The sequence below is a fragment of the Micropterus salmoides genome, unplaced genomic scaffold (genome assembly GCF_014851395.1).
Source record: "Micropterus salmoides isolate LMB-PRFRI ecotype aquatic unplaced genomic scaffold, ASM1485139v1 Ms_hic_scaffold_19, whole genome shotgun sequence".
In the NCBI taxonomy this organism is placed as follows: domain Eukaryota; kingdom Metazoa; phylum Chordata; class Actinopteri; order Centrarchiformes; family Centrarchidae; genus Micropterus; species Micropterus salmoides.
Window position 1 is genome coordinate 9,937,064 of NW_024041039.1, and position 16,540 is coordinate 9,953,603.

At 38.5% G+C, this 16,540-nt stretch overlaps 1 protein-coding gene across 1 annotated transcript; it reads left to right on the top strand.

Annotated features, from left to right (window-relative positions):
• The first annotated feature begins 1,948 nt into the window (after window positions 1-1,948).
• Window positions 1,949-16,333, top strand: LOC119910495 (otoferlin-like). Its single transcript, XM_038729145.1, has 41 exons — window positions 1,949-2,013; window positions 2,231-2,357; window positions 2,439-2,493; window positions 2,730-2,861; window positions 2,984-3,046; window positions 3,165-3,249; window positions 3,332-3,491; window positions 3,726-3,912; window positions 4,046-4,232; window positions 4,570-4,793; window positions 5,110-5,218; window positions 5,582-5,759; window positions 6,074-6,194; window positions 6,285-6,385; window positions 6,494-6,584; window positions 6,679-6,795; window positions 6,889-7,041; window positions 7,193-7,382; window positions 7,634-7,758; window positions 7,865-7,999; window positions 8,973-9,134; window positions 9,219-9,338; window positions 9,462-9,623; window positions 9,756-9,918; window positions 10,090-10,163; window positions 10,401-10,427; window positions 10,542-10,673; window positions 10,803-10,875; window positions 11,614-11,732; window positions 11,917-12,054; window positions 12,347-12,478; window positions 12,615-12,742; window positions 12,872-13,042; window positions 13,346-13,506; window positions 13,675-13,817; window positions 13,947-14,035; window positions 14,203-14,301; window positions 14,505-14,746; window positions 15,029-15,207; window positions 15,346-15,446; window positions 16,136-16,333. Exons 1-41 carry the CDS (start codon window positions 1,968-1,970, stop codon window positions 16,314-16,316), a joined length of 5,382 nt encoding a protein of 1,793 aa, XP_038585073.1. The 5' UTR covers window positions 1,949-1,967; the 3' UTR covers window positions 16,317-16,333.
• Window positions 16,334-16,540: the final 207 nt, after the last annotated feature.

A 16,540-nucleotide genomic window follows, 5' to 3' on the forward strand; every position in this document is an offset into this window, starting at 1 on the left:
GTGACACTACAATACAATGATTACCTCATGCTCACATATTTTGAACCTTTTCCAGTGAAGTACTGTTTTGATATTTCGATTTACAAATAGATGCACAGTGCCAAACTCTTTTTGAATATAACAAGAACTTTTTAATTGTGTGTTTCTCATCACCTTGTAACATGACAGATATTTTTTAATCTTTCTGAAAGGCACAAAAGGCAACATCTTGGACTTTGTGACATTATTACTCACCATTACCTTAGTTAGGATTAGGCTTTTTGAGTTTAATTTTTTAGCTGTATTATGCAGAATCATTATCATCATTATCATATCAGTTGGATTAATTTGATGACCCCTGGGTCTGTATGTTAAAGGTGCTGGTTGGCTTTACAGTGACCATTGAAAGGATGATTTAGAATTCAAGAAAAAAATAGTTTTATACATTTTGTTTTGTGCACAGCTTATGTGGATTGGCAGGCTCTGCTCACAGTGACGTCTCTCAGCAGTCCCTAGTAATAGTTACCAGTCTCGGGTTCAACACTCATGCACTATTCAGTGGTGTATCACATCACTCCTGCCCAACTTCAGACTTAGACAAACTCAATTCTTTTCTGTGCAACTTTACTTTGTAGCCCCATTCTTACTGCTGTGGAAATGTCTAAAATGTTTTAGTTAGTGTTGCTTCCACCTCAGAGAAAAACAAGAAGTTGCTGTTTTACTTGCAGGAAATTTCTTGGAGCCACTTAGGGGAGGGAGACAAGAGCGTTACTTTCTTGTATGGTATGTATATTGACATCACATTATTTCATCTGCAACATCATGCTAAGAAAAGATCAGATGAAACAAGTAAAGCTTTGGCATTTAGGCCTCAATATTTTCTTTGAGGAGGGACTTTAAGATGACTAATATATACTACTAATAATATTTGATCTGTCAAATTGTTGAGAAGATTTTTTTTCCGTTTGGATATCGCAGAAATATTTCAGACTTTGCATTCTCAGTCTCTTTGTGCTTTGTGGTTAATCTAAACTTTTTTCAACATGCAGCTCAAAAGGGTTTAATTACTTTGCTGAACTCTTGATTTTGACAAAGTTTTGTGACGCGTTTCAAATACACAGTACGTAGTTTTGATGTGTTCCACTTTGTTTTCTGTTTTTGGCTATTACATAAAACTCTGAAAATGTAAAGTGATATTCAAAAAAGTAAACAATACATTTAGGAGAAAGGCGTCAGCCCATAGGTCATCTGTGTATACCTTTTGAAAATGCCAATGTTGGAAATAATTAGCATGCTTGATCACATCAAAAAATTTACTTTGAAGATTAAAAATGTACACTGTGAAAAGGGCACTTTTCTGATTAATTATAGCAGATTATTAATTTAAGTGTATTATTTTTCACAGTGCATGTGAAATCTATCCTCTTTAATTGATGTATTAAGGTCAGCTGATTTGAATAATTAAAAGCCCCTTTTGAAGTCTAAACCAGGGTGTGGTAGAACACAGACACCCCTCTTAAAATGATAGCAAAGATACTGTACTTTAATTCTGTCATGGCACTTTGAAATATGTTTCTTAAGTCGTGTGTTTTGGTTTTGAATAAATATACATTCAATGTTTTAAATGCTCTTAATAATTTAAGCAAGAGCTAGTTGCTCTTGGACTTTTTTTTTTGATTGAAATTAGTCGGTGGCCTCCTTCTTTCTCCAAGACATTGGAGTAACGTGTCATGGTTTAGTCTGCTGTGGCTTTACACTTAAGAGGTTTTGTGGCTGTTCAGACAGAAGAAGTGGGGTTTTGACTGTACAACATGCATAGAAAATAAGATTAATGTGCATAAAAACCTCTTTGGTTTTTAATTCATTGAAAGTAGTTCCATCTATACCAATGTTGTCTTAATCAAAATACAAACCTATCTTTAATGAAATAGTAAATAACTTAACTTAATAATTTCTTTCACAGAGCACACAAAGAATTGATTTGAACCATGAAGCGCAGTAAGCACCGTGGACTCAAGGAGGACAGAAACGGAGGTATCAGTAGCTTAGATGGATGACAGATTAGGTGGATTAAGATAGGAAATCCTGGCTCACTGACTTTTATAAAAAGATCCCAGGATGAATCAAACACATAATATAACACAATGTTTGAGCAATGTTTGCATTCCATGGTGCAAGAAAGTTTTCACTGTCACCATTTTTAAGTACTTTTCATACAAATTTTTGTATGCAATGCTTTCTTGCTCTCCAGATGAGCCAGCTATTCTGGAGACAGAGAACCTGGATCGTCAGGGCATGTTCATGGAAGGAGGCCCAGATCCCGACACCATCTCACTGGCCTCAGTCACAGCTGTCACCACCAATGTATCAAATAAGAGGCAAGCATGGTTCTGTTGTGCATATGACTGCCTTTTAAACATTTGTACTGCTCTTGTTAATCATGTGAATCTGTCTTACAGATCAAAGCCAGATATAAAGATGGAACCCAGTTCTGGAAGACCAGTAGATTACCAAGTAAGAGATATCTTAAATTATAATCATTTCATTGGCCCAGTTATTTTATTTTTCTAGTGTGCTGATGAATGAAAGGTGAATTACTGACCAGTCGTAGAATATTTTTATGACATTACTATACTTGCACAGACATGGTTAATCTTAATTTTTAGTCTGACACTATTGGTACATAATCAGTCAGTTAAGACATCAGTCAGTCACTCTGTCAATTGTCTACAATTACCATTTAATTTCAGGTCAGTGTGACCGTGATTGAAGCCAGGCAGCTGGTGGGACTGAACATGGATCCAATGGTCTGTGTTGAGATTGGAGAAGATAAAAAGTACACTTCAATGAAGGAATCAACCAACTGCCCATACTACAATGAAGTGAGTCCATCATTACAACTTATTGTATATATTCATTTCTGTTTTGGCGAAAAGAGCTTACTATGAATCCAAAAACAGGGTTGATACTAACAATATTTTCACTAACTTTTTTTTCTGTCCAGTATTTTGTGTTCGACTTTCATGTCCCTCCAGATGTTATGTTTGACAAAATCCTGAAGTTGTCAGTAAGTTGTTTAATAATTCATAACAGTGTAACATAAAATCAAGTCATATAAGCCCTTGTTTGCTACAAGAGAAATGTACTTAATGTTGCAATGTTTATTTCCCTGAACCAATTCTCAGGTAATTCACTCCAAAAATCTTCTGCGTAGTGGAACACTTGTTGGATCCTTTAAACTGGATGTTGGCACAATCTACTCCCAGCCTGGTAAAGAATCAACGAAAATCTGCTTTATCATGAATTGATGATAGTTATGTTTCAGTTAATTAATCAGTCTTTTGTGTTGCAGATCATCAGTTTTACCACAAGTGGGCTTTGTTGTCTGACCCTGAAGACATCTCAGCGGGTTGTAAAGGCTACGTAAAGTGTGATATTGCAGTCGTGGCCAAAGGAGACACCATAAAGACTCCACACAAGGCCAATGAATCAGATGAAGATGACATAGAGGGGTAACTGTGCATGGCTCTTTTTTCGTCTAAAAATGTACATTGTCGAGAAGGACACTTGGTAGCCATTGATGAATTTATTAACATGGCATTTGCACCCTTAATGACTGCTTTATCAGTCATTGGATTTAAGCATGTTAATGTGATGCAGAAATATATTCAAAAAATATTTCTTTCAGCTCAGATGTTGGCATTTTGTTTGTTATCTTATTTCATCATGTCCCATTTCTGTTTCAGCAATCTCTTATTACCAGAGGGGGTGCCTGCAGAGCGACAGTGGGCTCGTTATTACCTGAAGATCTACAGAGCTGAGGGTCTCCCCAGAATGAACACCAGCATAATGGCCAACGTCAAAAAGGCCTTCATAGGAGAAAATAAGGACCTGGTTGATCCTTATGTCCTAGTACTGTTTGCTGGGCAGAAGGTAAATTATAGTACGGATACCAAACATTCATTGCTCTCTGTTTCATCTCAGCCAGGTCAAAATATACATTACACTGACAGTACAAATCCTGAGTTGATTCAAATATACATATGACTGGAATGTGTGATTACAGGGCAAAACATCTGTTCAAAAGAGCTGCTATGAACCTATCTGGAACGAGCAAATTGTTTTCACTGAGATGTTTCCACCATTGTGCAAACGCATGAAGATCCAGATCCGCGACTCAGATAAAGTGAATGATGTTGCTATAGGAACTCATTTCCTGGACCTGCGGAACATTTCCAATGATGGGGACAAAGGTGACGTATAATTTTTGCTTTTAAACATTTTTCCTAAAAGTCCTCCTTCCTGAATTTCTGACACATTCATCCGATCTGGACAAAAGCAAGTGGGGTTGCTTTTAACACTACAAGGAAGCATCCTTAGGTTGATTGTTACCTCATTTAATTGCAGAATAATTAATTTGGATGTGGGATACATTTGAGCATCTTGTAGTTGTACATAACAATCATGCAGGTTTTTTGACCTTGCAGTCAGATCTACTCCGTTCTGTTAAAAGCATCTGTTATGTATTTCCATTCCATCCATAATTTGCATATTATCAAATGCAAGTTATATTTATTCCTTATCTCTCAGGCTTCCTTCCCACGCTGGGACCTGCCTGGGTTAACATGTACGGCTCCACTCGTACCTACACCCTGATGGATGAGTACCAGGAGTTAAACGAAGGGCTCGGAGAGGGAGTGTCCTTCAGGGCCCGTTTGCTCGTCAGCCTGGGCGTGGAGCTCCTGGACCCCTCCTCCCCTGACATTACCAGTTCCACAGAGGTGCAATTGGAGGGAGTACCCAACATCTCAGAGGTGGGTCCCTTCTTGGATGGGCAGCCATGCAGATGAAGCAATTGTTACTCCTGCTGACAGGTCATTGTGCTGCAGTTATTGTGAATTATTAATTATCTTTATTTAGCCCACCTGGTGCATTATTAACATGCTGTTTGCATTAATGCGGCTTCTTTTTGTTGGTGGGCAATGTAAGTCACACAGCAAATTCAATTGAGCACGGAGGGCCCGTAACTCCATGGTCCTCAGGGATTCAATTCTCACTGTTCCACAGCTTGTAGTACATGGTTGTCAGGACCACTGTGTTACTAAAGAAACTTGTTTGTCTATTTCACAGACCGCTACTGGGAAGGTTGAGGAGTTTTTCCTCTTTGGGTCTTTCCTGGAGGCCACAATGATTGACAGAAAGATTGGTGATAAGCCCATCAACTTTGAGGTTACCATAGGTATTTGCCATTAATTACTTATTATCTATTTTTCATAATGTCCCTCACTGTCTCATACTGAGGCTTAAATATAATCTTTGGACACTTAAGCCATTTTAAGTGTAATTCTTTTGCAGAATTTAGTGAGAAATATGCAAATCCTTGCTCAACGTGCTAAACTGGCATTATGTAAGAGGAATCCCAACCTGATAAAGTTGCATAAGAAAGTTTCAGGAAATACCATAGGTTATTAACATTATTAATGTTGTTGCTTTAGTTAATATAGAAGCGAGCCATTTTTAGAGACTAAGTATGCTTATCACCATAAGTTGAAGGTGCAGCACATTTAAGGGTATGACTAGTAACAGAGTTGCTGTGTGCCAGGTTACTATGGAAACGAGATTGATGGCGTTGCCCAGCCAAGAACGAAGGGGAAGAAGGGTGACGGCGACGAAGAGGAAACTGAACTGATCCACAACTCCAGTGACGAGGAGATTGATGATGACGGGGACCTGACTTCAGTGGCAACTACTCCCCCCATGAAACCTGTCATCACTGACAGGTCAGAGCAAAAATATTATCACTGAGTGGCAAATAAGAACAAAAAACTGTTGCTGAGAAAGAGATTCATGAACATATTCTACTAAAAATAGAAACTTGATGCCTAAGCTGTTTCTTGTTTTGCAGTATTACAGTACAAAAAATTCCCAGATGTCTTTTGAATTTTGATACATTTCTCATTGCCTTTTGAAAGTCTCTTCACTTTGTTAGATGTAATTTTGTAGGATAATGCGCCACAATCAACATCATAGTTTAACCAGCCAGGTGATTTCTTTTTCCATTTTTATGAAATGTATTCCTTATTTGTATCCTCAGAAACTACTTTCACCTGCCGTATTTTGAGAGGAAGCCATGTATCTACATCAAGAGTTGGTGGCAGGACCAGAGAAGGAGGCTGTACAATGCCAACATTATAGACAACGTTGCAGATAAACTGGTAAGTCATGGACAATGAGTGTAGAATTTTAAAAAAGTACATAGAATTAATTTGTCTATTGGCAGTTCAATGATTCTATTGCTGCTACAGGAGGATGGACTGAATGATGTGCAAGAGATAATCAAGACAGAGAAGACCTATCCTGAGCGTAGACTGAGAGGCGTCCTTGAGGACCTCAGCCAGGGCTGCAGGTCTGTCGTCACAAGCTCAAACTACACATTATAAAAGCTAGCTGTTTGAATGTTAAGTCTAATAGATTCATGTTGACCTTGACACTAACTGAGCTTTACGTCTTTCAGTCAGTTTCTTTCCCTGGCAAACAAGGATCAGAACCTGTCTGGCAGAACCAAACTTGACAGGGAGAGACTGAAGCTGTGCATGTCAGAAGTGGTATGTCAACTAGAAAGAATGTCGTTTTACTTCTTCTTAATGATTTTTAATATTTGAACTGTCTTGCTAAAGGCTGGACTGTTTCTGGGTTTAGGAAACTATCGGCCAGCAAGCTAAAGCCATGAGGACCCAGGTGAAGAAAAGCACAGTGAGAGATAAAATCAAGCTGGCTCAGAACTTCCTCACAAAGCTGCGCTTCCTGGCTGATGAAGTAAGATCTACAATATGATGTATTGTACCATATACAAAGGATTTTGTTTGTTGTACATGCTTTTTTCATTGTGAGCAACATTTCTTACTGCAGCCTCAACACAGCGTTCCTGATGTTTTCATATGGATGATAAGTAATGGGAAGCGCATTGCTTATGCACGTGTTCCTTCCAAAGACATCCTTTATTCCAGTGTAGACGAGGAGAAAGGAAAGGACTGTGGCAAAGTCAAGACAATCTTTCTCAGGGTGAGTTTACACCAAATACACCTAGATAACCGATTAAAATGGAGTTAATCTAATCTGCTATGTATTTTAAATGTAATTCCTTCCCATTTTTTGTAACCATGCTGTTTTGCCATGACTAAATAATACTTATTTTTTTCTTCATATACTAAAGATCCCTGGTAAGAAAGGTTTTGGGCCTGCTGGTTGGACAGTCCAGTCCAAGATAGAGATTTATCTGTGGCTGGGTCTGACTAGACAGCGCAAAGACTACCTGAACGGCCTGCCCAATGGATTTGAGGAAAATAAGTTGTCCAGAGGACCTGGTCTGCCGTCCTCACCTCCCATCAGCCTCACCTACATGAGTAAGACCATCAACCTCTTCTATGTTAACTTCACACACATTCTAAAACAAAGTGAGATATTTACCATTAGAAAACAACTGACAAGTTCTTTTACAATATGTTAATTTATCAATTGACAAAACTATGATATTTTAAAAACCTTGTCCAACATGTTTTAGAGAATTAATATAATTATAATACAACCTTTATGCATGTCTGTAAATGCACTGCACACATCAAGTGTAATTGGACTTCATCTTATCTGGCCACAGTGAAACAGATGTTCCAGCTGAGGGTCCACATGTACCAAGCTCGCAGCCTGTTTGCCGCCGATAGCACAGGTCTGTCTGATCCCTTTGCAAGAGTTTTCTTCTCAACACAAAGCCAGGTCACTGAGGTGAGCACACTCGAAAGGCTTTTTAGGAAGTCAGCTATCAGGCAAAGATATGAGTAATTGTTTAGCCGATCCCGCATCTTTATCAAATGGTTTGTTTTCTTTCCAGGTGTTGGCTGAGACTCTGTGCCCAACGTGGGACCAGCTGCTGGTCTTTGAGAATGTGGAATTATTTGGAGAGGCCTACGAACTCAGAGATGACCCACCTATTATTGTCATTGAACTCTATGATCAAGACACAGTGGTAAGGGTTGTTTTGAAATAGAGACGCCTCTATGTTTCCATTTGTATTCATGTGAGCAAACAGTCTGCTTTCACACAGCTTGAATTTCCAGATAGCAATCCTCCATCCATACCGCCCAGATAATTTAAGAGCCTGCCTGTCTTACACTTGAAATGTAATATTAAGCACGCCACTTAATGAGTCTGATATGCCCTCGATAATGTCTTTTACTATTACTAAAACGGTTGTGGATTTTAAGGGCTTTTGAGATTTGGCACTTTAGTTTGTGTCAATAGCAACTTGATATGAATCATATTTGAAAAAATGCTTTTGCTGACTTACAATTCTATATTTGCTCCTGGCTATAACACCATTGTTTTGGATGACCATTTGGATAAGTAGAGTGTGGATTCTGATGGCTTGATATACTGTAGAAGCACTGTAATGTGTGCATAGTACATTGTATTAAAAGGCATGCAAGAGGAATAAGATATGTCCACAATGATAGATGGACCCCTCCTTGAACAACTTATACCTGTTGCATTCCTTTAAGTAAAATGTTTGTGTTTTTTTGTATGTACAACAGAAAATTTGGACTCTTTTTAACCACTAACTGCAAGAGAGATTTAATATTATATTTTAAGTGATGATTTCAATGAATGGTCTGTTTTGCAGTTCACTGGTTATTTTACATATGTTGCATTTGTCATTTTTGTCTTTTGAGCTCTTTTATCTCTATTGCTTTTTTATGTAATCTGCATAGAAACATGTGCATCTCAAGCCATGTTTCTTGCTGCTGATTATTAAGGATTTCTTCATAAGCAACCTTGTTTAATTACCTTTTTTTTTTAATTAAAAAAATAAAGTCATTGTAACATGAGCACAGGTGGATTGGATATAGTCGGCTAAAAAGACCATTATTTGAAATATTCAAACCAAAATTCATGTTTTGTGGTGTGTATATTTAAGATTAAATTTACCGTTATGCTTCCAGGGTAAAGCTGACTTCATGGGCAGAACATTTGCCAAGCCTGTGGTCAAGATGGCGGACGAGCACTATGGTCCCCCACGCTTCCCTCCACAGCTGGAATACTATCAGATCTACCGTGGGAACTGCACCGCTGGAGAAATGCTGGCAGCCTTTGAACTTCTGCAGGTTAGTCTGTCAGACACATCTAGTTGTGAGAGTACTGTTTACAAGACCAAAGTTGTCGTAAAGCTTTCTTGTGTTGTCTGTTAGATTGGCCCCAATGGGAAAGCTGACCTGCCACCCATAGACGGTCCAACAGATATGGACCGCGGCCCAATCCTGCCTGTACCACTGGGGATCAGACCAGTGCTCAGCAAGTACAGGATTGAGGTGAAGACATTTTGTTTAACTTGACCACTGGGATTTAATTATTAACAGCAACAACAAAGGTATTTGAGTTATAAAAAGGAAAGTAAAACAACTACTAAATGACTGAACCTCCCTATCCCTCAGGTTTTGTTTTGGGGCTTGAGGGACTTGAAGAGGGTGAATCTGGCCCAGGTGGATCGGCCTCGTGTGGACATCGAATGTGCCGGAAAGGGAATACAGTCTTCCCTAATCTCCAACTACAAGAAAAACCCCAACTTCAGCACCCTTGTCAAGTGGTTTGAAGTGGTAATTTAGCATTAAAATCACTCTATTAATATTTACTTTTAATATCACCTGAATCATCATGTTTTCATGAATGTTTTCTCCCCTAGTCAATTATTCTTGTCAATCAAACTTATTCCGGATTTTGTGTGTCAGGATTTGCCAGAGAATGAGTTGCTTCACCCGCCACTGAACATCCGCGTGGTGGACTGCAGGGCTTTTGGACGCTACACTCTGGTTGGCTCCAATGCTGTCACCACCCTGCGGAAGTTCATCTACAGGCCAACAGACAAGCAGGCCAACAACTGGACTACCACAGGTATAAACTAAACCTGGAGTCATATTACACTGTAGTGCATCCTTAACATTATTCTTACTTAGGAACAACATACAATTATCTAAATTGAAAAGATGAAGTACAGTATGCGTACAATAACATGGTTCTCATGAATTATATAGATAAAAGCATTTCCATGTGTTTACCTTTCAGAGGAAATTATTGTTGTCAACATGGAACCTGAGCCTGGTTTTAAGAAGATGGACACTGTGGTCAAACTGGACTCTGTAAGTTTAATTTTTTGAATGTAAACTTCATACAAAGTACATATATATATAAATTAGACCCTGTTTAAATAATAATTCAGAACAAAGTACATAGTTAAAATAAACAGCTCTTGTATACAAGCAAGGTAACAAATACAGAGTAAACAACAAATCAGGTAATGATCATGATGACTGTTTATTAATTGTACAAAAAATGTCACATTAGTCGACATCATGCAATTTTGGCTTTCTCCCTAGTGCTCTGATGCTGTGGTCAAAGTTGAGGTAAGCAAAGTGTTATGCATTTACTATGCTAGCTTATTTAATTAAAGTTGAAAAATTTTATGTTGTAGCAAGAAAGCTTTACTGACAACATGTTTAATGCATCTTGAAAAAAAGGACGATGATAAGGATGGGAAGGGTAAAAAGAGGAAGAGGAAGAAGGGTGATGAGGTTGAAGAGGAGGAACTCGACGAGAGTATGTTGGACTGGTGGTCCAAATATTTCGCCTCCATTGAAACTTTGATGGAGGTGAGTAACAGGAAAACAGCCATTTTGAGTCTTGAGTCAACTCAGATGTTAACCTAAGTATCTTGGGGAGACTGGATCTTGTTTTGGTCTTGATAAATTTGGTTGAGAAATGACCTTCTCCTCCTACAGGCTCTCAAGGCTCAAGAAGCTGCTCTTTCAGATTCAGAGGACAAAGATGACATGGGCGTTACAGATGGCAGCGGTAAAACAAGATGAAACAGCAAACAAGACCAGTGTTTTGTTTGTCTTCAATTTAAAAGTTGTATATTACCCAGCATGCTTTAGTGTACCTCTGTGACAGCTCTAAACCAAGTAGTAGCTACAAATTCTCCCTGTCTTAATGTGGTGGAACAAAGTAAGGTCATAAAACAAAGAAAGTACTCACTTATTGTTATGCATGTTCATCTTTTTTTATACGTGGGACACTTGCTTTTTCTCTTCCATATGTGCATATTAGCAGTATGCTTGCCATGAAAGTTGTCAGTGAAAAATGATAGTTTATCAAAATGCAATTTGATCACGATTGAACATATAAAATACATTTGAAATATGTTTTGTTCTGTGTTTATCAACCAGGCTGCACATAATCCACTATTTATAATGTGACCAAATGTATTATGCATGCAAATGTAATATACATATACTCTGGCATGACTTGACTGTGCATGATAATGGCAAGTACCAGTCAAGTTGTGAGCTTGTCTTATTGAGCTTTACAGAGACTACACAGCGGCCTGTCTGGAGGATCCTGTCCCACCACCAAGTATCCCCACTGAACTGTGAACTTCAATAGTACACAGTTCAATGGAATGCTTGTTGTTTGCAGTAACAGTTGGCTTTGGCAACTTTCATGTGAAATTCATGTCTCGAGTGCTCTGCTCCTCCAACCCTCTCCCCACTCCTCCTCTTTGCTCTGTCCTCACCACTAACCTGTACTCAGATATCAAACCTGATGACTCTCCTGTGAAAGGCACCAAGAGAGGAAAGGGAAAGAAGGAAAAGAAGAAGCCGGGAGTCGATCCATTCGAGAAGAAAAAGCCAAAGCTGGATGAGCTCAAGGTATCGGATGCTGAAAGCAATTCACATTCAACCTGTTTTGTGTGTGTGTGTGTGTGTGTGCGCACGCGCATGTATATATACTAGGTGTACGTGACATGGTGGGACAGGTTAAAGTGTAACCTGGAGAAAATGCCCTGTTCAAAACCGAATTTATGTTATAATAATTTTTATGTTCTCTTAAAAGGTTTACCCAAAGGAACTGGAGAGTGAATTTGACAACTTTGAGGACTGGCTTCACAGTTTTAACCTTTTCAGGGGAAAAGGTGGTGATGATGATGACCAAAACGTGATGGATGAGGACAGAATTGTTGGAAAATTCAAAGTGAGAACAGAATGTGTACATTACATAGAATAGGATTAAGTTCTCTCTATATATATAGATAGATATATAGATATAGTTCTCTTTCGTTGCATTTTTATTTATAAGTCTCTATAAACATTTGTCATTTATTGAAACAACCTCGTCATAGATTACTCTTTTTGTTTAGCTAACATAGGACAGTTGCAGACAGAAAAGAATGCTTTACATGTTGCGTAACAATTTTTAGGTAACATGTATTTCCCCTATATTTTCTGCAATATAACCATTCTTTTGTTTAACTGTGCCCCTTTAGGGCTCACTGTGCATGTACAAAGTGTCGGACGACATGTCCAGAGAAGTGGGCTTTGACTCCAACATGGGAATGTTTCAGAACATTCCTCACAATGATCCCATTAATGTCCTTGTCCGCATCTATGTTATCAGGGTAGGCTATGTGTTCTGCACTTTACTGCATTTTAATGAGAATACTACTGTAGATATCTCAGGAGATGCTTAGATTATCCTTTTCATTCTGAAATTATCATCATTATTATCATTATCATTATTATCATTTTTGATAGGCAACTGATCTGCATCCAGCTGACATTAATGGGAAAGCTGATCCATACATCGCAATCAGACTGGGGAAGACAGAGATCAAAGACAAAGAGAACTACATCTCAAAACAGCTGAACCCTTTGTTTGGCAAGTAAGTAGAAAAGCTTTGTTTTTGATAAAAGTATTGTTATTTATATGGTCTGACAAAGTTATTACTATATTACGATTGTTTTAAATATTCACGAGAACCTGACAAATGCTGTATTTCTCATCTTATCAGATCCTTTGACGTGGAGGCCACATTCCCAATGGATTCCACACTCACGGTGTCAATTTATGACTGGGACCTGGTGGGAACCGACGATCTGATTGGAGAAACCAAAATTGACCTTGAGAACCGTTTCTACAGCAAACACAGAGCCACATGTGGTATTACAAGTAACTACGCCATGTAAGAATCAAAGACTGAAGTCCCTGCGGCAGTGTGTGGGTAGATTATGTAAAAATAGTGGTAAATTACTTGATACAGGATAGTTAAAGAATCATGACTCAGGTAGCATTAGTCACAGAACAGTACATGAAATTAAGTTTTAAATACTAATGGTTATAAGTCTTCTACATGTTAAACCATAAATACATGTTACACATATTTTCTATAATCAAGGTATGTTTTTATTACATATTGTAGGGTTGTCATAGATTCATATTACATTGTTTGTCATGCAACTGTAACTGCTTCTGCTGTTTTCTGTAGCCATGGTTACAATGTGTGGCGGGACCCAATGAAACCCACACAAATCCTGGCTAAGTTGTGTAAGGACGGCAAACTGGATGGGCCTCACTATGGCCCCGCAGGAAGAGTGAAGGTGGAGAACCGTGTCTTCATGGCACCCACTGAGATAGAGGATGAAAATGGTAAAGGTTCATTTCTCTCATACGCTCTTTTGTGTCTCCCACTGAAATAAACAAATTACCTACCATGAAACAAGTAAAGAGCAGGAAATTGGCTAAATGTTAAAAAATACAAAAGTGTGACTTCAAATTAGTATCAAACCACATGGATTATTTGACAATGTTTGTCAGGTTTGAAGAAGCAGACGGATGAACATCTGGCTCTGACCGTGTTGAAGCACTGGGAGCAAATCCCACGTGTCGGCTGCAAGCTTGTCCCAGAACACGTGGAAACCAGACCACTTCTCCACCCTGATAAACCAGGAATTGAACAAGTATGTCATTCAGTGTACTCATGCTGGCTCTACTCCAACCAACTACACCTTTTAATCAAGACTCTTTACATTATAAAGTTTGGTTTACATCATTTAAGATCTTATCTGCTTGTGTTCATTTGGTTTTAGGGGAGAATTGAGATGTGGGTGGATATGTTCCCTAAGGATATGACTGCACCTGGCCCTGCCCTTGACATTTCGCCAAGGAAACCAAAGAAGTAGGTTGTCTAGTCAAACCTGTCAGTTTGTATATTTGCGGCCAAACTGTGCTGATAAAGTCCTACACTCAGAGGAGTGCTGCTTGAGCTTTTATCTAAATTAATGTTAAGGTTCCTATCATTATTGATGAGTTTTCATATATCTTGTACTTTTTGTTCATGTTCAGGTTTGAACTGAGGGTGATTATCTGGAACACAGATGAGGTTGTTCTGGAGGACGATGATATCTTCACTGGCGAGAAATCGAGTGACATATTTGTGCGAGGGTAATTAAAAGCCATATGTTTGTGATGTTTTTGTTTTTTTTGCTAGTTTATCGCTGTCTTTACATTTTTGGGCACAACTAGACAAAGGCAAATTCATAATACATGGTAACACAAAATTATTTGGAATAAAACTCCCAATACTTAAAAACAAAGCTTGCTTCGTTCAAGACTGTGACTCTATCCTACACCTTTTTCTTTAACAGCTGGTTGAAAGGGCAACAGGAGGACAAGCAGGACACAGATGTCCATTATCACTCCATCACTGGGGAGGGCAACTTCAACTGGCGCTTCGTCTACCCCTTCGACTACCTCATGGCTGAAGAGAAGATCGTCATCTCAAAAAAAGAGTCCATGTTTGCCTGGGATGAGACTGAATACAAGATCCCAGCTCGTCTTAACCTGCAAGTGTGGGACGCTGATCATTTCTCTGCAGATGACTTCTTAGGTGCAGTGGACAATCATTTATAATAACTGCTGGCTTCATGAATCACTGTTAATGCCACAGAATTAAAACAGATGTCGGTTATGTGGTAACTTGAGAGCTTTGTTTACCAAATACCACTTATGAAGACTGGATGATGTTTTCCACCAAATTGGATATATATTTTTTGGTACATTTTACACCTTTTCTGTAAAGAGATGGATCTGTTTATTAGCTACTTATTCCTCCATGCCAACGAACCTTTTTTGCATTTAACTGAGTGAGTTAAATACCATGTCTTTATAGGTGCAATCGAGTTGGACCTGAACCGTTTCCCACGTGGCGCGAAGACTGCCAAGCAGTGCACCATTGAGATGGTGACAAATGAAGGCGAGATGCCCATGGTCTCTATCTTCAAACAGAAGAGGATCAAAGGGTGGTGGCCATTTGTGGCCAGAAATGAAGAGGACGAGTTTGAACTCACGGTAGGTCAATGTAAAAAGTAACCCATAATGTTGGCTATGACTACAGAGACTAAAAATAAAATATTGGCTGAATGTATTAGTAGTTGAACAATAGCTTAAAACCTCCTTGTGACTGGAATTGTTTTGTTGTCGTTTTAGGGTAAAGTGGAAGCAGAGCTGCACCTTCTGACAGGAGAGGAAGCAGAGAAAAGCCCTGTTGGTGAAGGACGCAACGAACCAGAGCCACTTGAGAAACCCAAGTATGAAGGATGTTCTGTTATCAACCCCACTGTCCACACTTTTATTACTGACCACTCTTGATCTACTGTTCAGTTTACTCTATGGCTTGGCTACCTTTCACCCTCGCTGTAAACCACAGACACACTAATGCAAGCATACGTGTTGTTCAGTCATGTAAGTCCAGCTTGACTAAAAAAGTCAAGAAGTCCAAAAAGTGGCCTAATGCGAAACAGGCCAGAAATAACAAAATAAATACTGTGATAAATACAATTACAATAAATACATGAATAAACAAAAAGATAAATCAGCCATAAACAAAATACGTGAATTCTCAAGCAAACATAAAACAAGCATAAACATAAATTATAAAATAACATAATAAATAATAACCACAATAAACAATTTCCCGAAATGAGGACAGACATTTGTACGTATTTACTTCATCCAAGTTCTGGACTTATACCTAGGATCTTCTTTCTTTACATGGTAAGTTGCTATTTCTTCACATTTTCTTCTTTAAGTATATATATCTATAAAAATCTTTATGTTCTCAAAATACTGTAAATTGTTTCTTTGTCTTGCCTTTTTCTTTGTCCTTATTTCAGTAAAGTCAGCTATATTTACATTTTTACAAATTTTTAATTTAGCTTAAAAAGAGAGCAACAGTAGAATGGTCCATAATGCTTAAAGTCTGTTTCTGTCCTTCCAGCCGCCCAGACACCAGCCTTCTGTGGTTCCTCACTCCCTTCAAAGCCATAAAAAACCTGGTCTGCAACCAGTACAAGTGGCTGGCCATCAAGATTGTCACTGCTCTCCTGCTGCTGGCCATGCTGGCTCTTTTCCTTTACAGCATGCCTGGTTACATGGTCAAGAAAATGCTGGGAGCATGAGATGTTGCTCAGACACCTCTGCAGAAGGTTTCCTTACAACCCTTACATTTTAAAAACTATAATATAATAGAAGCAATGATATAATTTAAGTAGGCCCCGAGTCATTTTTTGAGCAAAGATAAAAACAACAGCAAAACAACAAGCTTTTAGAATTCATTCTAAGCTATCAGGTGACAAAAAGTATTGTTTGAAATGCTCAAAATTGTCATCGTTTTGTGTCACCT